Below are 24,755 nucleotides of genomic sequence, written 5' to 3'. Positions count from 1 at the left end.
ACCTGCTGCTCATCCTGTGAAAAAGCAAGGTAAGGTCATAAAAATGAAAAGTTACAGCTGACGGAAATGCAAAAACAGAAGCATTCTTGTGTTGTTGTTTTTTTGCAAAAACAAGTGCATCAGGTTGTAGAAAAATCCACTGTGACTAGCTAACAGGGGGTGTGGCTTACTGGAAAAGGGGTGTGGATTATCAGGAAGGGGGCGTGGATTATCTTGATGATGTCACTTGCCTGTGTTGAGTTTATTGAAGCGCCAGTGTGCGGTGGCTGGACGGCACTCTGTGAATGTTACTACTCTCTTCCACGGTGTACGGTGCACCAGATGTGCCTCAAACTCCCCAATATTTGTTTCCACTACTCTGCTCTTCCAGTACAGGCAATGCAGGGCGTTACATTAGCCTGTGTATGTCCCATCAGCAGCCAAATCAGTCTCTCTGCATCCTTCTCTAGTCATCTGTCTGAAGCATTTCACACTTCACATTTGTAGGGTGTATCATGCGGCAGTGTCAGATACATGATTGGAGAAGTGCTATATGGAGGCCACATCACCGACGAATATGATAAACGTCTCCTCAACTGCTTTGCAAAGGTATGTAGATATTATATTAGCCTGTGATGGAGGGATCGATAGATAGATAGACAGATAAAAATGAGATAGATAGATAGATAGGAGATAGAAAGATATGGGATAGAAACATAATTAGATAGATATTTGTTATGTTGCTAAAATAAAAAGAAATTCCAGTTTCCCCCATCATTTTGCACTTAATACACCATGATGAGAAATTGAAAACAGAATTTTATAAATCTTTGTAAGTTTACTAAAAATGAAAATTTTGCCTTGACATAAGTATTCGGCACTTTTCACCTGGACATAAGTATTCAGACCCTTTGCTGTGACACTTGACATTTAGCTCTGGCTCCTCCTATCTCTTTGGATCATCTCTGAGATGTTCCTACACTTTGATTGGAGTCACCTGTTGTAAATTCAGTGGATTGAAGATTATTTATTTGACACAGCCCTGTCTATATAAGATCTCACAGCTGACAATGCATCAGAGCAAACACCAAGACATGAGGAGGAGAGAACTGCCTGTAGAGCTCAGAGACAGGATTGTGTGGAGGCTCAGATCTGGAGAAGAGGACAAAAACATTTCTGCTGCACTGAGAGTTCCCAAGAGCACAGAGGCCTCCATAATTCTTACATGGAAGAAGAACCAGGACTCTTCCTAGAGCTGCCGCCCTCCAAACTAAGTAATCGTTGGAGAAAGGCCTTGGTAAGAGAGGTGACCAAGAACCCAATGGTCACTCTGGCCGAGATCTAGAGATCCTGTGTGAAGATGGGAGAAACTTCCGTAAGGTCAATCATCACTGCAGCCTCCACTAATCTGGGTTTAGGGCCGAGCGCCAGAAACAAGTCTCTCCTCAGTAACAGACACATGAAAGCTGCCTGGAGTTTGTAGAAAATCACATAAAGAACCTCAGACTGTGAGAAACAAGATTCTCTGCTCTGATGAAACCAAGATGGAACTTTCCGGCCTCAATTAAAAGTGTTGTGTCTGGAGAAAACCAGGAGCTCATAACCTTCCAATGCCATCGCTACAGTGAAGCATGGTGGTGGCAGCATCATGTCTGGAGGAAACCAGGTACCGCTCATCACCTGCCCAATACTATCCCTACAGTGAAGCGTGATGGTGGCAGCATCATGTCTGGAGGAAACCAGGAGCTCATAACCTCCTAATACCATCCCTACAGTGAAGCATGGTGGTGGCAGCATCATGTCTGGAGGAAACCAGGTACCGCTCATCACCTTCCCAATACTATAACTACAGTGAAGCATGGTGGTGGCAGCATCATGTCGGGAGGAAACCAGGAGCTCATAACCTCCTAATACAATCCCTACAGTGAAGTATGGTGGTGGCAGCATCATGTCTGTAGGAAACCAGCTGCCGCTCATCTCCTGCCCAATACCATCCCTACAGTGAAGCATAGTGGTGGCAGCATCATGTCTGGAGGAAACCAATGTGCCACTCATCACCTGCCCAATACTATCCCTACAGTGAAGCATGGTGGTGGCAGCATCATGTCTGGAGGAGACCAGGCGCTGCTCTTCACCTGCCCAATACCATCCCTACAGTGAAGCATGGTGGTGGCAGCATCACATCTGGAGGAGACCAGGCGCCGCTCATCTCCTGCCCAATACCATCCCTACAGTGAAGCATGGTGGTGGCAGCATTATGCTGGGAGACAGTGAGACTGGTCAAGGTGGAGGGAAAGCTGAATGGAGCAAAGTACAGAGATATTCATAATAAAAACCTGATCCAGAGCTCTGGACCTCAGACTGGTCAGAAGGTTGACCTTCCAACAAGACAGTGACCCTAAGCACACGGCCAAGACAACACAGAAGCGGCTTAGGGACAACTCTGTAAATGTCCTTGAGGGGCCCAGCCAGAGCCCTGAACCCAATGGAACATCTCTGGAGAGACCTGAAAATGGCCGTCCACCAACATCCCCATCCAACTGAGCTCGAGAGGATCTGCAAACCTTGTGGCATCATCAAGAAAACTGGAGGCTGCAATTGCTGCCAAAGGGGCTTCAACTAAGGCTGGTATCAGAGCAGCAAAAGCGGCTGACAATTGTCGGGAAGGAAGCGCTTGTTAGTGGAGGAGACTGCTGCTATTACATACAGCGATCTCCTCCACAGTCATTCGCCCCCATACTGAATCGTGATTTGCCAGCAGCAGACTGTGATTAGACAGCATAGTCTGCCGCCGGCAAACAATTTTTTTTAACTTGCTTAAAAATTGCTATTGCCCGATGAAAGAGCACGTTCGGCTGCATCTGTTACACAGGCAGCTCATCGCTAATGACTCCAGGTCCATAGGTGGATTTACACTGCACAAATATTGGGCAGATTATTGGGAACGCTCGTTCCTGACAATCTGCCCGTCTATGTTCTGCGGATCACCCGATGGCCAAGAAAAATGCTCGTTCATCGGGTGATCCTGTTGTTCACAAAGGCTCTTAAATTATCATTTCCGGGCAGCAGATTGTGCGGTGCAAACAGTGAGCTGCCACCCAGAAACACTGCAGCTGTATGAGGACGAGCGATAGCAATATGGACCCCTGGGCCTTATACTGTGGAGGAGATCACTGAATGTAAATGTAGAACTTCTTCTCTTCTTAACGAGCAGCCGACTGTCGAGGAGGAACGCTTTCTCCCTAACAATCGGCTGCAATATCATGCAGTGTAAGCCTGTCTTAATACAACCCTAAGATCTGAGTAAAGGGGATGAAGACTTATGTCCTGAGAAAAGGGGCTGAAGACTTATGTCCCGAGTAAAGGGGCTGAAGACTCGTCTCATTTACCATTTTCTACGGTTGTTTTAGGCTTAAAAAATGGTCTAAATGTAAGACGGCACAGAAGCTGTCTTACATTTAGATGCGGTGGTGGATCTGCCAGCGCCTCTTCATAACTCTGGCCGATCCACTGCCAGGTATAGGGCTGATTAAGACTGATGTCTAAAACACAGGTCTTAATAAATGTGTCTCATTTACTGTTATATCCGGACATTGATAGAGACATTTACTGTTATATCTGGACATTGATAGAGACATTTACTGTTATATCCGGACATTGATAGAGACATTTACTGTTATATCCGGACATTGATGGAGACATTTACTGTTATATCCGGACATTGATAGAGACATTTACTGTTATATCCGGACATTGATAGAGACATTTACTGTTATATCTGGACATTGATAGAGACATTTACTGTTATATCTGGACATTGATAGAGACATTTACTGTTATATCCGGACATTGATAGAGACATTTACTGTTATATCCGGACGATGATAGAGACATTTACTGTTATATCCGGACATTGATAGAGACATTTACTGTTATATCCGGACATTGATAGAGACATTTACTGTATGTCATATTTTACTGTGTTCTAGGTCTGGCTCGATGAGAAGATATTTGATCCAACCTACGGTTTCTATACCGGATATGAGATCCCTCGGTGTAAGACCGTGGACCAGTATCTGAATCACATCCAGTCTCTGCCAGCGGTTGACTCCCCACAAGTGTTTGGTTTGCACCCTAATGCTGATATCACGTAAGAAGCTATAGTTGTATTAAAGAGGACCTCTCCCCTCTTCTGACATGTCTGTTTTGGTAAATAATTGTAGTCCTTATGTAATAGCAATTCTGGAGCATCTATTTATATGTCTCTATGTTGTGATGTTTCTCTGCTATTTCTATTATAAGTTTATTATTGACTTTCCAGCCAGCTGGTACAGCGATGTCCCTGCACAGTCTGACGCTTTCCAGTCAGTGCTCCCAGTGGCAGACTGTGCAGGGACACATCCCAACTGTAAAACCCAGCTGGCAATTCAATCATAAACTTCTATCAGGAATAATGTAGGACCATTGCAATATAAAGTTATATGAAAAGATACTCTAGAATCGTAATTTCACGTGGAGAGCAAGTAATTACTAAAACACACGTCAGGAGAAATGATATAATCAGATATATGCCGTTGTTCCACATCCCTCTACTGCTCATGTATCACAGATATCAGAGTAATGCAGCTGCCAGCATCCTGGAAGCCATAGCCAAGATCCAGCCCCAGGAAAGCCGCAGGGGAGTGGGGGAGAGTCGAGAAGCCATTGTCTATCGGATAGCTGAAGAAATGTTGGAGAAGCTGCCACCGGATTATGGTCCTCATGAGGCGAGTTACTGCTATCCCTCGTTCTCCACAAAAGTGCAAACATTTTATTTCTACTTATTGTAGGGATCAAACTATTATAATAATTGACTAGCAGGTGTAGTAGAGTAATAGAAATCCAACAGACCCAACAGTCATGACATGCATGCTGCTGATTCTCTGTATTTCAATCACTTATTGAAAGGGTCATGTTCAAAATAATAGCAGTGTGGAGTTCAATGAGTGAGGTCATTCATTCTTTGAGAAACAGGTGTCAATTATTGCCCTTATTTAAGGAAGGAAGGCAGTAAATGTTGTACCTGCGGGTTACAGTGCATTTCTCTCTGAAATTCTGAGGAACATGGGTCGTTTCAGACATTGTTCAGAAGAACAGCGTACCTTGATTAAAAAGTTGATTGGAGAGGGGAAAATATATAAAGAAGTGCAGAAAATGATCGGCTGCTCAGCTAAAATGATCGCAAATGCTTTAAAATGGAGACCAAAACCTGAAAGACGTGGAAGAAAGCGAAAAACTGCCATTCGAATGGATAGAAGAAAAGCCAAAATGGCAAGGACTCGGCCAACAATCAGCTCCGGGAAGATCAAAGAAGGTGTAAAGTTCCCTGTGAGTCCTGTTACAATGAGAAGACGCCGATGTGAAGCCGAGCGATCTGCAAGAAGCCCCCGCAAAGTCCCACTGTTGAAAAAATACATGTGCTGAAGAGCTTACAATCTGCTAAAGAGCCCATTGACGGCCTAAAGAGACATTTTGTGGACTGATTGGTCTTTTTGGGTCTAGTGGCCGGAGACAGTTTGTCAGACGACCCCCAAACATTAAATTCAAGCCCCAGTAGACTGTGAAGACAGTGAAGCATGGTGGACAAGCATCATGATATGGGGATGTGTCTCATACTGCAGTGTTGGGCCTATTTATCGCAGACCAGGGATCATGGATCAGTGTGAATCCATCAGAATACTTGAAGAGGTCATGCTGCCTTATGCTGAAGAGGAAATGCCCTTGAAATAGGTGTTCCAACAAGACAACGACCCCAAACACACCAGTAAACGGGCAGCATCTTGGCTCCAGACCAACAAGATTGACGTTATGGAGCGGCCGGCCCAATCCCTGGATCTTAATCCAATAGAAAACTTGTGGGGCGACATCAAAAATGCAGTTTCTGAGGCAAAACCAAGAAATAGAGAAGAACTGTGAAATGTGGTCCCATCATCCTGGGCTGGAGAACCTGGTCACAGGGGCCCGAAGGTGGTGACTCCGAGCAGCACAGACGTCCAGCAGGTCTCAGAGACAGCGGGTATACAACTAGATATTAGTGAAGGGATTCAAAGGAAAGCAAAATCTTCAGACATTTCTCAGTTTATATAGTGAATGCTTGAGTTTGTAAAGAAGAAGACAAACACTGCTATTTTTTTGAACAGTCTAATATTCATTTTTCTTCAATTGTTTTAGAGGAACAACACAAATTGTATATATTTTTCTTCATGTTTTGATTTGGAATAGAATGTGTAGTGTTCCCAATGCATCTGTGTGGATGGAAAAAAAAAGTTATTAGAAGGATTTTGAGCTTTATTCACTTTTTTAAACACACTGCTATTTTTTTGAACACAACTGTACATTACGCTGTACATATGAAAAGGTTAACATACATAATGTAATACAAAAGGGCTCTCTGTGTAAAAGGGAGTCAGTTGGTGAGGGTAGAGGCTGCTCATGTGGCAGAGTAGTGGCAGCACGCCTATTGTAGGTTGTAGCTTTCCTAACAAGGTGGGTTTTCAGGTTGCTTTTGAAGGTTTGGACTTTAGGGGACAGTCTGACGTTTTGGGGTAGCAAGTTCGAGAGTGTGGGGCTTGCATGTGAGACATGTAGACTATTGTGTGAGGAGCAGACAAGAAGAGAGCAAAGGAGACCCTGTGAGGATCAGAGATTATGTGTGGGGATGTATTGGGAGATCAGGTCAGACATGTAAGGAGCCGACAGATGTTGGATGCTCTTGTAGTTTACTGTTAGTATTCTGAAGTGAATTTGCAGGGCAGGAAGCCAGTGAAGGGGAGAGGTGGATTAACCAGGGAGCAGAGTAGAGGGCGACCTGAGACCTCCCGTAGACCCACAGAGCACTCTTCTTGGTGGTCTCATGCTGTATACCTGCGCATACTGCAGCAGTCTGTAAACAGCGAGAGAAGGATCAGACTGTTGGCACAGAAAATGGGATCAGAGGAAAAGTTGAGCGTGTGATTTTTTTTATTTTACAGCATCTCAGGACAAATGTTTTAATTATCTTGTAGAGCAGATATGTAAAACGTTAGAGGCAAGCAGGAGGTCGTAAGGGCTTGGATGTGCAGTTTGAAAGACAGGGCAGACCCCAGTTTTCACCATGTTGTAGTGTCATCAGCATAGAAGTGGTCAATTATAAATGTAGGAGTTTGGAGCTGGTCCAGTCATCATTCATGGTGTCTGTGAACTCGTGAGCAGCCTCTTAACACTTTCCGTGCTGTTTTGGGGTGTAGGGGTAAACCAGAGTACTGGGTAACACATGCAGTCTCCGTACAGATGCTGCCCCTTCACTGAATTTACACCAAGGACCCCAATGTCGGAGAAGAGAAGTGAGGGCTGTATTTTCCTTTAGGCACAATAGAATTTTTCTGCTTTGCGTTGGCGGAAACATTTATAAAAGTGAGAAAGGAACGTGCAGCCGTTTGCTTCCATTATCTGTCTCTTGCCACCTGCAATAACGAGACATATAATGTAATGTGATCAGAATACACATACACAGTCATACAGGTTCAGCTTTATAACCTTTGCAGCATGAACACTCTACAAATATTCTATTGGTTGCTAGCAAAATATGATCTTTAGAGAAAGGTCATATGCAGAAACCATATTTGCAGATGTAAAGTCAGGTTTGTATGTACAATACCAAAACCACAAAAATGAAATTTTCTATATTATTGCTCCATTATGGTGAAAGCACAGCTGGAGAAGACTGAAGCGCTCAGCCCAATGAACATATTTCTTCATCAAGAAATACATCGCATGCAAAAGGTCATCTCGATAGTAAGGAGCAGCCTGAGTGACCTGAAGCTAGCCATAGACGGAACCATTATTATGAGCGAGGTGAGACACATTGTAAGTCCTGCCGAGGAATGTGATGGAGGATAAAGCAGTATGATAGTGATCCAAATGGAAAGTGCTAGTCAGGGATTTACCCCGGGATATGGTCAGGGTGAGGTCTCTGATCTCTGCTGGCAATTTTAGGGAAGTGGTCAGTAGATAGGGGCTGTTTTAGATAGGTAGTCAGTAGATAGTCTGTTTTATGTAGGTAGTTAGTAGATTGAATGTCTTAGGGTGGTGGTTAGCAGATGGAGGCTGTTTTAGCCAGGTCCATAAATATTGGGACATGGACACAATTCTAACATTTTTGGCTCTATACACCACCACAATGGATTTGAAATGAAACGAACAAGATGTGCTATAACTGCAGACTGATGGCTTGTTTCACTGATAGTGACAGCTCTTTGGATCTCATCTTGAGAGTTGACAGCAACAGATTCCAGATGCAAATAGCAGACTGGAAATGACCTCTGGACCTTTTATCTGCTCATTGTAATTGGGATAATGAGGGGATAACACACACCTGGCCATGGAACAGCTGAGAAGACAATTGTCCCATTACTTTTGGTCCCTTAACAAGTGGGAGGCACATATGCAAACTGTTGTAATTCCTACACCGTTCACCTGATTTGGATGTAAATGCCCTCAAATTAAAGCTGACAGTCTGCAGGTAAAGCACATCTTGTCTGTTTCATTTCAAATCCATTGTGGTGTTGTATAGAGCCAAAAATGTTAGAATTGTGTCTATGTCCCAATATTTAAGGACCTGACTGTAGATAGGGGCTGCATAAGGGGAGGCTATTTGAGAATGTTTTAGGGAGGTTGTCAGTAGATAGAAACTGTTTTAGGGAAGTGGTCAGTAGATAGGGGCTGTTTTAGGGAGGTGGTCGGCAGTTAGGGGTTGTTTTAGGGAGGTGGCTAGTAAATATTTTATTTCTACATGTGCACATACATACAGTACAGACCAAAAGTTTGGACACACCTTCTCATTCAAAGTTTTTTCTTTATTTTCATGACTATGAAAATTGTAGATTCACACTGAAGGCATCAAAACTATGAATTAACACATGTGGATTTATATACATAACAAACAAGTGTGAAACAACTGAAAATATGTCAAATTCTAGGTTCTTCAAAGTAGCCACCTTTCGCTTTGATTACTGCTTTGCACACTCTTGGCATTCTCTTGATGAGCTTCAAGAGGTAGTCCCCTGAAATGGTTTTCACTTCACAGGTGTGCCCTGTCAGGTTTAATAAGTGGGATTTCTTGCCTTATAAATGGGGTTGGGACCATCAGTTGCGTTGAGGAGAAGTCAGGTGGATACACAGCTGATAGTCCTACTGAATAGACTGTTAGAATTTGTATTATGGCAAGAAAAAAGCAGCTAAGTAAAGAAAAAACGAGTGGCCATCATTACTTTAAGAAATGAAGGTCAGTCAGTCAGCCGAAAAATTGGGAAAACTTTGAAAGTAAGGGCTATTTGACCATGAAGGAGAGTGATGGGGTGCTGCGCCAGATGACCTGGCCTCCACAGTCACCGGACCTGAACCCAATCGAGATGGTTTGGGGTGAGCTGGACCGCAGAGTGAAGGCAAAAGGGCCAACAAATGCTAAGCATCTCTGGGAACTCCTTCAAGACTGTTGGAAGACCATTTCAGGGGACTACCTCGTGAAGCTCATCAAGAGAATGCCAAGAGTGTGCAAAGCAGTAATCAAAGCAAAAGGTGGCTACTTTGAAGAACCTAGAATATGACATATTTTCAGTTGTTTCACACTTGTTTATGTATATAATTCCACATGTGTTAATTCATAGTTTTGATGCCTTCATAGTCATGAAAATAAAGAAAACTCTTTGAATGAGAAAGTGTGTCCAAACTTTTGGTCTGTACTGTATCTAGTATAATTCAGCTTTAAATCCTATTCAATGCAGTACGAGCACGCTTATCCTGAGCTGTGGGCAGTTGTTGCATTTGGACGATCATACTCATCTTGCTGATCAAGCCATCACAGCAAGTGTTCCTGTGCAATCAGGAGTGGGGAACCTCTGATCTCCGTCATTTAAACCCTAAGATACCATTATCAATAGTGACTGCAGCATCACAGTGGTTTACAGAGGGAGGAGGCTGCCTCTCTACCCCATTGGGCCCTCCATAACATGATTACAGGGTGCCGATGATGCCTGTAGCATTGACAGAATATCTATTTTTTTGTTTATCTCACCTCCCAAAAATTTTATAAAAATGATCAAAAATCATATGTATCCCAAAATGGTAACAATAAAAATTACAGCCCTTCCTGCAAAAACTCCTCCTCAAACAGTTGCCTCAAAGGAAAAATAAAGAAGTAATGGCTCTTGGAATATGGCAACACAAAAGTACAAAGATAATCAAGCATAAAATTGCTGTATAAGTTTGGTATCAACATACTACATGGTGAACCCCATAAAATAGGTGCAGTTTTAAAACAATGTACTGCTGGGAAAAATTTAATGCCGAATTTTTCATATTCTTGTTTAAACTCGCACCTATCAGACAATGGGGGCATATCCTAGCGATATGCCCCCATTGTCTAAGATGGGAATACCCCTTTAACCCTGACTGCGCACGCGCGGTGTCTGAGTCAGCGCTCCCTGTAATTTTACCTTACCCGTGCCGTGGTAGTGCGCTTGCGCTGAGGCGCACACCCCCAAAGTCACGAGGGGTAAGATATTTTGACGAAGTAAGGATTTTTATTAGAACACCGGCTTTCGTTCTATTTCTGCAGTCTGGATAACGCCCAGGGCCGGATTAAGAGCATCATGGGCCTGGTGCTGAGGATTTTGCTGGGCCTTTTTATGGAACTGCACTCAGTGTCTTAATTACATATATATTTTATCGATACCATTAAAGTATTTTGTTCCTGCAACTACCCCTTCATTTGGCGTCTATCTTGGCAACATGGAGGGGGACCCTGAGGGTGGGGGACCCTGAGGGTGGGGGCACCATCAGGGCACTATAGTGTCAGGAAAACCGCTTTGTTTTCCTGACACTATAGTGATCATTTAACCATATGACTATGAAGATTACTGTTTTCTAGCTGCTGTGGACTGTGGACAACAGCAGCTAGAAACAGTAATTTCCATAGAGCTGTGTTCTGATTTATGGACACGGCACTCAGCATGCTTAGCCAGTCAGATAGAAGACTGAGAGCTGTGTCTAAATAACACAACACATTAAAGGGATTCTGTCACCAGGTTTCACCCGTCAGCTAAAAATATGCTGATGTTCAGGGCGTCTTCACGATTCCTAATGTGGGCTTATAAATGTCATCTGTGGGCTTATTTAGCTAAAAAACAGCTTTTACTAACCTTTCAGTCAAACAAATAAGGTGCCCAAGGGGATGTTAATGGATGCAAGGTGCCGGCCGCACCCACCGCCGTTCGTGCCCAGCGCCGCCTTTCCAGACTTCTGCGCCGCCTCCTAATCCTCTGTGCCGCCTCTCGCTCTCCCTCCCTCCCCCCTCCTCCTGCTGTAAGATCTCGCGCATACAGGGGTTGAGCGAAGTGCCGGCGCATGCGCACTTCGCTGTAAGAAGCCAAATGGAGAAGTCCGCACGGGCGCATCAGGCAGAGCCCTGTGCGCAACGCGAGATCTTACATCAGAAGGAGGGGGGAGGGAGGGAGAGCGAGAGGCGGCACAGAGGATTAGGAGGCGGCGCAGAAGTCCGGAAAGGCGGCACTGGGCACGAACGGCGGCGGGTGCGGCTGGCACCTTGCATCCATTAACATCCCCTTGGGCACCTTATTTGTTTGACTGACAGGTTAGTAATAGCTGTTTTTTAGCTAAATAAGCCCACAGATGACATTTATAAGCCCACATTAGGAATCGTGAAGACGCCCTGAACATCAGCATATTTTTAGCTGACAGGGGTCAAACCTGGTGACAGAATCCCTTTAAAGAAATTACTGTTTCTAGCTGCTGTGGACTGTGGACTAGCTGTGGACTAGCTGTGGACTAGCAGCTAGAAACAGTAATTTCTTTAATGTGTTATGTTATTTAGACTGAGCTCTCAGCATGCTTAGCCAGTCAGTAATTTTCATAGTGCTGTTATGATTTATGGACACAGCTCTCAGCATGCTTAGCCAGCCTTCTATCTGGCTGAGCTTCTTGAGAGTCACAGTCCACAGGCTCAGAAACAGACAGATAGAAGGCTGGCTAAGCATGCTGAGAGCTGTGTCCATAAATCATAACAGCACTATGATTGCCCTCCCTTCCAACTGGATGAGTTTATCTGATACCTGCTCCAGAAGCTCCTGCTATCTCGCGGGCTGGTGTGGCTGAGCGCTGTGGGCCATGTGCTGGTCGAAACTGCTGAGCAGGTTGTACACAGCGCAGCGTGCAGGAGGGATAACCGCGGGCGCACTGAGGTCATATCCGGCGGGCCGGCATTACAGGAACAGCACCAGCTGCTCTGACGTCCTGCCACCGGATATCCTGTGACATATATCCGGCGGCAGGACGTCAGAGCAGCTGGTGCTGTTCCTGTAATGCCGCGGCCCGCCGGATATGACCTCAGTGCGACCGCGGTTATCCCTCCTGCACGCTGCGCTGTGTACAACAGAGGACTTTTAGCGCGGGCCGCTCCCGACGGCCTTTTGGCTGGCAGATGGGCTTTTTTTATGGTAGGGGCCTGGAGCTGCAGCTCCATCAGCCCCTACGTTAATCCGGCCCTGATGACGCCCCTAATGAATGCTGTAACAGCTGCCATATTGATGGTCACCCAGCTTTCCGAGGAACTTGTGAAAAAAAATTATGAAATAGTGACCAAAATATAAAACTTTTTAACTTGGCCATATGTCTTTTATTGTTCCTCCAGAGCCTTAGAGATGTCTTAGACGACGTGTACAGTACTCGTGTTCCCAATGTCTGGAGGAAGGCGTCGTGGGCTTCTGCTACGCTTGGATTCTGGTTCACTGAGCTGCTGGAGAGGAGCCGTCAGTTCACTTCGTGGATTTATGAGGGAAGACCGAACGTCTTTTGGATGACTGGGTTTTTCAATCCAAAGGGTTTGTACTCGTACAACATGCAGAGGGTCCACACTCAGTCAGCAATTAAACCAGTCAGGAGTTACTCTACATCCTCATTTAAGGCGCTGTCTCGCCCCAGAAGCGCTGTCAGCCATTCACTGCGCCCGTCTCCTTTACCTTAACTTACAGAACACAATCTCTCCAGCAGCAATTATCACGGCAGCCTCCGAACATTCATTCACACATTGCTGTTTTATGGCCACAAACATTCATTAGCACATCAATGATGTTCTCAGCAGCGACATCTCCACACAGCGCTGCTCATAAATTACCGTCCGGATGGGGACTTTGTGTGGCCTCTCTCCACAGTGACCAGTGAAGCTTTCAATGCTAAAGGGGAAAAAACATTCATACAGCAGAGTGAAATTGGTTTCATCCAACACGAGTGCTGGTTTATCAGATATTCTGCAACACATGTAGTTGTAGAAGAGCTGAATTCATCATATGCAAAAACAATTATAAAGCAACTTTATATCATGGTGGTAAGTGGCAGCTCAGCTTAATATACATATATTAGTGTGTGTACATACATAACACACACTGTATATATAGTTCTACAGCAGGGTACATTTGCAGGCAGTCACACTAATACTGGATGGCATCTCCTCTTGCTGCCATACAGTCTGCCACTCATACAGATACTGGATATCCTCCTGTGGTAGTGGTCATACAGATGCTGGATATCCTCCTGTGGTAGTGGTCATACAGATGCTGGATATCCTCCTGTGGTGGCAGTCATACAGATGCTGGATATCCTACCATGGTAGCGGTCATGCAGATGCTGGATATCCTCCTGTGGTGGCGGTCATACAGATGCTGGATATCCTCCTGTGGTGGTGGTCATACAGATGCTGGATATCCTCCTGTATTAGTGGTCATACAGATGCTGGATATCCTCCCGTGTTAGTGGTCATACAGATGCTGGATATCCTTCTGTGGTGGTGGTCATACAGATGCTTGATATCCTCCTGTATTAGTGGTCATACAGATGCTGGAAATCCTCCCATGGTAGCTGTTATACATATGCTGGATATCCTTCTGTGGTGGCGGTCATGCAGATGCTGGATATCTTCCTTTGGTGGCAGTCATACAGATGCTGGATATTCTCCTGTGGTGGTGGTCATACAGATGCTGGATATCCTCCTGTGTTAGTAGTCATACAGATGCTGGATATGCTCCTGTGGTGGCAGTCATACAGATACTGGATATTCTACCATGGTAGCGGTCATACAGATGCTGGATATCCTTCTGTGGTGGCGGTCATACAGATGCTGGATATCCTCCTGTGGTGGTGGTCATACAGATGCTGGATATCCTCCTGTATTAGTGGTTATACAGATGCTGGATATCCTCCCGTATTAGTGGTCATACAGATGCTGGATATCCTCCTGTGGTGGTGGTCATACAGATGCTGGATATCCTACCATGGTAGCGGTCATGCAGATGCTGGATATCCTCCTGTGGTGGCAGTCATACAGATGCTGGATATCCTCCTGTGGTGGCGGTCATGCAGATGCTGGATATCCTCCTGTGGTGGTGGTCATACAGATGCTGAATATCCTCCTGTATTAGTGGTCATACAGATGCTGGATATCCTCCCTTGTTAGTGGTCATACAGATGCTGGATATCCTTCTGTGGTGGTGGTCATACAGATGCTTGATATCCTCCTGTATTAGTGGTCATACAGATGCTGGATATCCTCCCATGGTAGCTGTTATACATATGCTGGATATCCTTCTGTGGTGGCGGTCATGCAGATGCTGGATATCTTCCTTTGGTGGCAGTCATACAGATGCTGGATATCCTCCCGTATTAGTGGTCATTCAGATGCTGGATATCCTCCTGTGGTGGCGGTCATACAGATGCTGGATATTCTACCATGGTAGCGGTCATACATATGCTGGATATCCTTCTGTGGTGGCGGTCATGCAGATGCTGGATATCCTCCTGTGGTGGCAGTCATACAGATGCTGGATATCCTCCTGTAGTGGCAGTCATACAGATGCTGGATATCCTCCTGTAGTGGCGGTCATACAGATGCTGGATATCCTCCTGTAGTGGCAGTCATACATATGCTGGATATCCTTCTGTGGTGGCGGTCATGCAGATGCTGGATATCCTCCTGTGGTGGCAGTCATACAGATGCTGGATATCCTCCTGTAGTGGCAGTCATACAGATGCTGGATATCCTCCTGTAGTGGCGGTCATACAGATACTGGATATCCTTCTGTGGTAGCAGTCATACATATGCTGGATATCCTTCTGTGGTGGCGGTCATGCAGATGCTGGATATCCTCCTGTGGTGGCGGTCATACAGATGCTGGATATCCTCCTGTGGTGGTGGTCATACAGATGCTGGATATCCTCCTGTATTAGTGGTTATACAGATGCTGGATATCCTCCCGTATTAGTGGTCATACAGATCCTGGATATCCTCCTGTGGTGGTGGTCATACAGATGCTGGATATCCTACCATGGTAGCGGTCATGCAGATGCTGGATATCCTCCTGTGGTGGCAGTCATACAGATGCTGGATATCCTCCTGTATTAGTGGTCATACAGATGCTGGAAATCCTCCTGTGTTAGTAGTCATACAGATGCTGGATATGCTCCTGTGGTGGCAGTCATACAGATGCTGGATATCCTCCTGTAGTGGCGGTCATGCAGATGCTGGATATCCTCCTGTAGTGGCAGTCATACAGATGCTGGATATCCTCCTGTAGTGGCAGTCATACAGATGCTGGATATCCTCCTGTAGTGGCAGTCATACAGATGCTGGATATCCTCCTGTAGTGGCAGTCATACAGATGCTGGATATCCTCCTGTAGTGGCGGTCATACAGATGCTGGATATCCTCCTGTAGTGGCAGTCATACAGATGCTGGATATCCTCCTGTAGTGGCGGTCATACAGATGCTGGATATCCTCCTGTGGTCATTCCAAGCTCTTTCATCTTGGTCCCGTAGTTCAGACAAGGTGATTGTTGGCTGCTGTGCATTGAAAATCAGGTGATTTTCCTATTTCATGACGTAAAGTCATGATTTTATTAAAGACACGGAGGCGAGTATTGCTATTCTCCTTCTTTACTCTGACCAATAGCAGCAAAGACAAAAATATTGAAACATTTGAACATCCCCTCCCCATAGTCCTAGTATAACAGGCCACACTTCCTGTAAATCCTCCTCTTTCTTTGTAACACGAGACCGAAAGTCCAACTGAACCGGAAAAATCAAGAGTCCCAGAACATCATGGAACAACCACCGCCTTCCGTCCGGAAGCGAAACGGGAACAACTGGAAACAACACCGCAGGATGCTCCTCGTCCTGTCCATATCCAACGATCGTCTGGAACCGAACTGTCGACGACGTAGACAAATGGATGCAGCACACCAGGCCGGTCTCAACCTGAAAAGGTGAAAACAGAGAATGATAGAAACCAATAGGGACATGGTATCCAAAATCAACTGGTTGCGACAAACCTACTCAGGAAAACTCATAGAGTTAAAATCAATATGCATTATGACCACAAATCAATAATATCTTTCGGAATAAACATCCTTCATAATAATAAACATACATATAGGGAGGGACCATAGGGTGGGCAATACTCGCCTCCGTGTCTTTAATAAAATCATGACTTTACGTCATGAAATAGGAAAATCACCTGATTTTATTACAAGACCCGGAGGCTCGTATTGCAAGTTCAAAGTTTAAGATAAATTCTCAATGATCGATGAGAAAACGTGAGGACCTGGCCGAAAATAAAATTCCCTGAACGTGGATACTCTGGACCAGTCCGCCAATTTGAAAATGTCCTCCAGTCTGGCGCCAGAAACCGCCAAAGAGGTAGCCGATGCCCCCCTAGCGGAATGCGCCGAAAAAATAGAAGTGTCCACGCCCGCCAATTCCATGATCCACTTCATCCACCTAGCCAGCGTGGGAGTGGTCACTGGGGCAAAAGGACGAATGGTAGAGAGGAAGAGATGAGAAAATTCTCGCGAACGATGAAGTGAGGTGCGAGCTTCATATTCCTTGAGGCATTCCACCGGACAGAGAGAAGGCGAGGCCGGGAAAGCAGGATAAGCGACTGAACGAATGTGAGTCTTGGTCTTCCTAGAGATGTCAAAAGAGACCCCCTCCGGAGTGTACGAGCGGGCATCATAATCCAAAGCCCGGACGTCGGACACCCGCTTGCAGGAAATTAGACAGAAAAGAGTGACAAGCTTCGCCGACAGTTGCCTTAAGGAAAGGTCTGTATTCTGAGGCCAAGAAGACAAAAAGGAAAGGACACAAGACACGTCCCAAGTAGAAGAAAATCTAGGCCTAGGAGGACGAGACATCTGAGAGCCCCGCAAGAGACGGCATACCAAAGGATGTTGGCCCGCGGGAGTACCATCAAATCCCTGATGGGACGCAGAAATGGCCGATCTGAAAAGGCTGATCGTGCCATAGGCCTTACCCTGGTCGAAAAGAGAAGACAGGAAATGCAAAATCTCCGTCACAGGTGCCGAAACGGGATCCAAGTCCCTAGCCACGCACCAGCGATCCCAAGATCCCCAGGCAGATCTGTAAGATCTTCTGGTTCCTGGGGCCCAAGCGTTCTCCAAGAGGACTCTAGCTGTTCCCGAAACTCCCGGGACCTCCCAGGGTCCCCTGAAATTCGACATGCCAACAGGCGCAGGGATCCGTCCAGGAGAAGAGGGTGTGGTTGGTGATTCGGACCTCGGAGGAGAGTCTGAGATGTCGGGAGCAGGCACGGGGTCTCTATCATCATCTCCAGAAGGTGAGGAAACCACGACTGGGAATTCCAAAACGGGACCAGAAGAACCAGATCCGCTGCATGACGGCGTACTTGAATCAGGGTCCTGGGAATCAGCTGGAAAGGAGGAAATGCGTACAGCAGGCCCCTGGACCAATCCTGTAGGAACGCGTCCACCGCTTCGGCCTCCGGGTCCGGGCGCCAACTGTAGAAACGTGGTATCTGCGTGTTCAGGCGGGAGGCAAACAGGTCGATACAGCAAGGTCCCCACAGAGATGTTAAGGAACGGAACACCGCTGGATCTAACTGCCAGTCGCTGGAGTCGGAGAGATATCGAGAGCTCCAATCCGCCCGAAAGTTCTGGACGCCTGGAAGATATTCTGCCAAGACAATCAACTCCTTGTCCAGGCAGTAGTCCCAGAAATCCTTCGCCAACCGAGATAGAATGGTGGAACGGGTTCCGCCCATGCCATTGATGTAACGCACTGCCGACACGTTGTCCATGCGAAGTTGAATGCAGGCTTTGGCCGTGTCTCTCGTGAAACTCTTGATTGCAAACGAACCTGCCAACAGTTCCAGCCCATTGATGTGGAATCCCGCTTCGTCCGCTGACCAGCCGCCTCCGGTTGAGATCCCCTCGCAATGAGCACCCCAGCCCGACAGGCTGGCATCCGAATCTACCACGAAGTCCGGACGATGACCGAAAATGGCCTTGCCGTTCCAAGCCTGCAAATTGAGGATCCACCAGGATAGCTCCTCCTTGGTTTCCTCGTCCAGGGAAACCCAATCCGCATAGGAAGCCCCCGTCCGCAGGTGGGAGATCTTCAGTCGTTGGAGAGCCAGGTAATGTAGTGGGGCCGGGAAGACCGCCTGAATGGATGAGGCAAGAAGGCCTATGATCCTTGCCAGTTGGCGCAAAGGGATCTGGGAAGATGACTTGGCTCTGCACAATTCCTTCCGTATGGACCGGACCTTGGCCGGTGGTAGGCTGAGAGTTCCTGCCGTGGAATCCACCAGAAACCCCAGGAACTCCATCTTGCGCGCCGGAGTGAGACAGGACTTCTCCTGATTGAGGAGATAACCCAGATCCGACAGGAGATCCATTGTCCAGCGAAGGTGATTCAGTAACACCGAATGGTCCTGTGCCATGATCAGGATGTCGTCCAGATAGACGATGAGGCGAACTCCCCGACTGCGCAGCCAGGCCATGGCCGGGCGCATCAGCTTGGTGAAGCACCATGGAGCTGAAGAGAGGCCGAAAGGGAGGCAAGTAAACCGCCAAATCCTGTCCTTCCAAGAGAAGCATAGAAGGTTCCTGGACGCGTCCTCAACAGGGACGGTAAGATAAGCGTCCTTCAGGTCCAACTTGACCATCCAATCGCCCACCTGAAGAAGGTCCCGAAGGAGATGGATGCCTTCCATCTTGAAATGGCGGTACCTGACGAACGCGTTGAGGGCGCGTAAATTGATGACGGGCCGCAGCTGGCCCCCTTTTTTCGCCACCAAGAAGATGTTGCTGATTATCGCACCCGGGGATGCCGATGCCGGCTCTATGGCCTCTTTGCGGAAGAGATCTGATAACTCTGAGTCCACCAGTAAGCGGTTTTCTACCGACAGCACTGCAGGGTGTGGGGGCGGAATGGGTAGATGAGAGGACGTCAGCTCTATGTGGAAACCCCTGACCGTGGATAGAATCCATTGGACCGAGGTGATGCGTGACCAAGCTCGAGAAAAGAGCCGGAGTCTGCCCCCTACGCAAACAGTTAAAGAATTGACATGAGGCATTGGTCTTACCGTAGGGACGTCTGGAACCAGGGTGTCCTCTGTATCCTCTAGGTCTCCAGGATCCTCCCCGGGAAGGGAAAAAGGATGGTGTCTCTCGCCTTTGGTCCTGGAATGCAGGTCTCTGGGCGAAGGAGCCTCGCCCCGAACCACGGGCTTGAAAATGGGCACGGCCGGACAGGCGGCCCCTGAAACTGCCGGCCCTGGTAGAGACCCTACCATGAAACACCCGTTTCATTGAACTTTGGGCTTTGTCGAGTGCAGTAAAAGCACCGACGAATCGTCCTAAGTCCTTGATAAAGGACTCGCCAAAGAGCAGGCCCTGGGCCTCCTTACCGGCTTCGGTAAGCGCCAAGTTGGAGAGTTTTGGCTCAATTTTAAAAAGGATGGCCTTGCGCCGTTCAATAGCCAGGGACGTGTTCACGTTTCCTGCTACGCAAATTGCTCACTGCACCCACTCGCGCAGCTCTAGAGGGTCTACCTGCCTACCCTCAGCCTTGGCAGCTTCGGCCAAGTCGAAGATCTTTGCCAGGGGGCCAAATATGTCCAGGACCTTGACCTGACAAGCGCGCAGGGCCGACTCCAAACCCTTCCTCGGATTCCACCCAGATTTGGTGAGGAATTGGGTCATTTTGGGGTCTACTGCTGGAGTCTCACAAACCCTGTTGGGAACTATGGGCCTGGGGCATTCAGCCCTAAGTTTGTTGCGCGCCTCTTTGGAGAGGGGGCAACGCACGCGGGCCTCCAAATATTTGGATACATGATCCAATGGCAACCACTCCGCCGACCGAGGGTGGTGGAGGGAATCCGGGTCAAACAGAGGTTCCCCTGAGGGATCTGTCAAAGAAGAAGGGAATACATCTGCTGCCGAAACCATGGAGCTACACCCAGGTAAGGGGTTAGAATCTATGACCCCAGAAGGGTCGTCCTCTGCCTCCTCATAGGCGTCATCTAAAGCCTCCTCATCAGAACCGACTTCAGAGTCGGAAGCTGTATCCTGCTGTGCTCTAGCACATTTCCAGTTTCGCGTACGTTCTGCCTGACGCGTACAGGCTCTTTTGCGCGGACCTAGCGCGCCAACATTGGTGGAAACATCGTCACCAGTCATGTGTTTTCTGGAGGCAGGCCCTGGCCCGGTTGGTTTAGAAACCGTAGCGGGCTGTGGGGTGGGAGAGGCAGCTGGATGGGTAGCAAGGGCCTGGGCAATGGACTGGGAAATGACAGAGGTCATTGATCCCATAGCCGCAGCAATCACATTAGATAATGTGTTTTGAAAAACCAGGGACTGATCCACAGGGGACATCACTGTGTCACCATCATCCCCAGAAGGGGTTAAATCAACTTGAGGCATGTCTTCCTCAATAGGGCCTTGCCCACTGTGACTTGTATTAGGCATGATAAACACAGCCTGCCTCACTATTGGTAGTGATAGGGTTAATTATAAATAGAATCCTACCCTATGAGCTCCGCTGGTGAGGATTTTTCCCAGCCAGGGAGAAGCTAAAGTGGGGGAAAAAAAAACCTTAAAAGGAAGGAGCCGGAGAGCAGCAGAGGCCGCCGATGCACAGGAGCCGGAGAGCAGATGCCGAGCAGGGGACGCCGAGATTCCGGAGCGCCGCACTGAAAAACCCGGAAGCGGAAGCGCCCGAGATCTCGGGCGGAGCGAAGCGCAGCAAGCAGGAGAGCCGGCGGCAAGATCAGAGGTGAGCCGCGGCGCGAAAACAGCCGAGGGGGAAGGGGGGACCGTGGGGGAGCAAGCTGATTGAAGGGACTGAGGAAAAACTCAGTCAGAAGCAAAAGAGACAATCACCACAAGAAGGGACAGACAGAAGGGGATACATAACCCCATGAGGAGATAATCGGTCACATAGGGGGGTTCTCCTGAATAACAGGGACACCAGAGCTGTGTCAAAGAGTTACACGGCAAAAGAAATAGGGGAGAGCCTGTAAATTAAACCTGCAACACAACAGTATATCCCATCAACCCAAAAAGGGGGGAAAAAACTACCTAATAGTAATAATAATAATCCCACATATATCATAGGTACTTATCTCTGCGGTCAGCAGCAAAGAAAGAGGAGGATTTACAGGAAGTGTGGCCTGTTATACTAGGACTATGGGGAGGGGCTGTTCAAATGTTTCAATATTTTTGTCTTTGCTGCTATTAGTCAGAGTAAAGAAGGAGAATAGCAATACGAGCCTCCGGGTCTTGTAATAAAATCCTTCGCCCTGTCCAGTCCCAGATATTCTCGATGGGAAAGAGATCTGGCGATTAAGCTAGCCCGGAGGCGTGTTGGAGACCCTGAAAAGCACGTTGGCAGAGTTACCTTTTTGGGGTCTCCTAACTGAATCTAATAAAGCATCAGGACTGATTCCATGATGTCCTGGACATACTGAAGGCTGGTCAATGTGCCTCCATGAATGGCCATGGTAGCTAATGCTCCCAGCACCATGACACCTGGTGTTGGTCCTATGTGACAGTAGATGCTCTTCCTCCCCTGAGAACTCTGATGTGGCCATCAATGGCAAACAATAGTGTTCAGTGAGGACAGCAGGGTCTGTCTCTGTACTAATGATTTGTCAAGGTTTGGTGGCTCACTCACTGATTACAAATGGAATAGGTGCACTGCCACACAGCACTCCCTGTTGCTGTTAGATTGCAAATTGGAAAAAGAGGGGTTGGGCGTCACTCAATATCTGGCGTCAATTAGACAAGGATAGAAGACAATGTCCAAATATTATTTAATCACGCTTGCAACATGTTGTATACAATAACAAATAAAATAACTCAAAGTGAATAAAAATCTCTAAAAACCACACATATAGCCTATTAGCACCACTATATTGGACTCTGGGTTGAGTCTCTAGTGTCCATATTGTTTCAATGTCCGTGATAGATTATATGGTAATCACCAAGGTAAAGCCAAAAAAGTTCGTATTCGTTTGTAGTACTTTGCATTAATTGTAAATGTACTTTACCAATCCCTTCGGCCGTGCGACTACTTTGCTGTGAGCTGCAAGGACCTGTGGATGCGGTCTCGTCTATCAGAAATTCCCTGTATTGCTGGATGGTCGACAGACAGTGTGGGACGACATAAGGAAGATATTTATAACCGCAATTGGAAGCTGTAAAAGGTTGCATGACCGCAATTGGAAGCTGTACAACGTTTGAAAACCCCGCCTGGAATTGGAAGTCATCTGACCATCCGGCAAAACCACGTGGGACGCCACGGCCAGGTCCTGGAAGGTCAGAGTAAGCTGTAAAGCAACATCCAGCAATACGGGGAATTTCTGATAGACGAGACCACATCCACAGGTCCTTGCAGCTCACAGCACGGCCGACGGGATTGGTAAAGTACATTTACAATTAATGCAAAGTACTACAAACGAATACGAACTTTTTGGGCTTTACCTTGGTGATTACCATATAATCTATCACGGACATTGAAACAATATGGACACTAGAGACTCAACCCAGAGTCCAATATAGTGGTGCTAATAGGCTATATGTGTGGTTTTTAGAGATTTTTATTCACTTTGAGTTATTTTATTTGTTATTGTATACAACATGTTGCAAGCGTGATTATATAATATTTGGACATTGTCTTCTATCCTTGTCTAATTGACGCCAGATATTGAGTGACGCCCAACCCCTCTGTACTAATGATGCCCACATTGCTGTGCCACCTGTAAACTCTGGTGAAGGAGGCGTAAACCTATGCAGAGTTTTCAGGGCTCAGCCTCGTTCCTTTAGTTCCAGTGAAGGGAAATCTTAATTCTTTGGCAGACAAGACATTGTGGACAATTGTATGCTTCCAGATTTGTTGGAACAGTTTGGGGAAGGCCCTTTTCTATTCCCCCAGTGCACAAGCTCCATAAAGACATGACTGGGGCAGTCTGGAAGGCAATGACCTACTGTAACGGTCACGTCCACACACACACAGGGGAAAGGATAGTGACCACTGCGCTCCACCCTCACCCCTGGCCCTGCCTACTTGCCTCACGAGTCCTGATGACAGGGGACAACTGGACGACAGTCCCTAACTTAGGATATGTGCAGGGAAGACAGACAAGACAAAATACGGAACATGAACAAACCGGGTCAGAACCAAGAGAGCTACGCAGTACAAAGGATTAAGCAAAGAATGGTCAGGAGAAGCCGGGGTCAAATACCAGGAGAGCAGAGAAGTACAAGAGGAGTCCTAAGAGAGTAGTCAGGCGGGAGCCGAGGTCACAATACCAGGACTGATGCGCAGTACAGGAGGAGCAGGCAAAAGGATGGTCAGGGAACAGGATCAGGTAAATATTCAGCAGTCCAACAAATAGCCAGGAACCTAGAAATTAACAGGCAACCTGTAGCCAGCAGGCTGCCTGTATTTATAGTGGGGAGTGAGGGTCATGTGAGGTGGCCAGCGTCACATGACCGACAGACCAACCAGTCGAGCACCGAGTGATCAGCTCGGCGCTCAAGGCAGACTAGGAGCAGGGAGCCACCCAGCTAGTAAAGCCGCCCTGGGAATGAGGTCAAACACATAACCTCATTCCAAAAGCTAAGCAACAGGTCTGCGGGCAATGGGGGACCGAGTGCACCTTCGGAACCCCGTGACAGTACCCCCCCCCTTTTACGAGGGGCTACCGGACCCAAGACTTCAGGCGATGGCTTTTCAGGGTGTTCTAAATGAAATTTACGAACAAGTCTAGGAGCATGAACCTCCCTAGCAGGTACCCAAGATCTCTCTTCAGGTCCATACCCCTTCCAGTGAATCAGGTACTGCAAGGAATTACGCACCTTCCTGACATCCAGTATTTTAGACACCACATACTCGACAGCATCATTAACAAGAACCGGCGGAGGCGAGGCTTTTGATGGTACTACCGGTTCAAAATATTTTTTAAGCAGAGATTTATGGAACACATTATGAATGTGGAATGACTCAGGCAGCTCCAACCGAAAAAATAACGGGTTAATCACTTCCGTGATCTTATATGGTCCAATAAAACGAGGAGCAAATTTTTTAGAAGTTACCTTGAGAGATAGATTCTTGGAGGACAACCATACTTTATCCCCAACCTGAAAGTTTACCCCCCTTGAACGTCTCCTATCGGCCTTGAGTTTTTGAGAACATTGAGCCTTTTCTAGGTTCGATTGAACCCGGGCCCAAACTGTGCACAGTTCGGAGGAGAGTTTATCCGCATCAGGGTTAGAGGAGGAGACGGACGACCCAGAATGAAAACGGGGATGAAAACCATGGTTACAAAAGAAAGGGGAGACCCCAGCGGAAGAATTGACACGGTTATTCA

General features: G+C 47.1%; 1 protein-coding gene across 1 annotated transcript in view; it reads left to right on the top strand.

Moving 5' to 3' along the window:
• DNAH8 (dynein axonemal heavy chain 8) overlaps positions 1-24,755 on the top strand; it is a 622,089-nt gene that overhangs the window by 589,002 nt on the left and 8,332 nt on the right. The window contains exons 89-94 of the mRNA XM_040430275.1: positions 487-588; positions 3,969-4,129; positions 4,589-4,749; positions 6,807-6,814; positions 7,711-7,851; positions 12,704-12,893. Coding sequence (XP_040286209.1) covers positions 487-588; positions 3,969-4,129; positions 4,589-4,749; positions 6,807-6,814; positions 7,711-7,851; positions 12,704-12,893 — 763 coding nt within the window. The remainder of the gene's footprint in view (positions 1-486; positions 589-3,968; positions 4,130-4,588; positions 4,750-6,806; positions 6,815-7,710; positions 7,852-12,703; positions 12,894-24,755) is intronic.

The sequence above is a fragment of the Bufo bufo genome, chromosome 4 (assembly GCF_905171765.1).
Source record: "Bufo bufo chromosome 4, aBufBuf1.1, whole genome shotgun sequence".
NCBI classification, from domain to species: domain Eukaryota; kingdom Metazoa; phylum Chordata; class Amphibia; order Anura; family Bufonidae; genus Bufo; species Bufo bufo.
The sequence above is the reverse complement of the archived record's forward strand: the minus strand, read 5'-3'. Positions and strand labels throughout refer to the sequence as shown.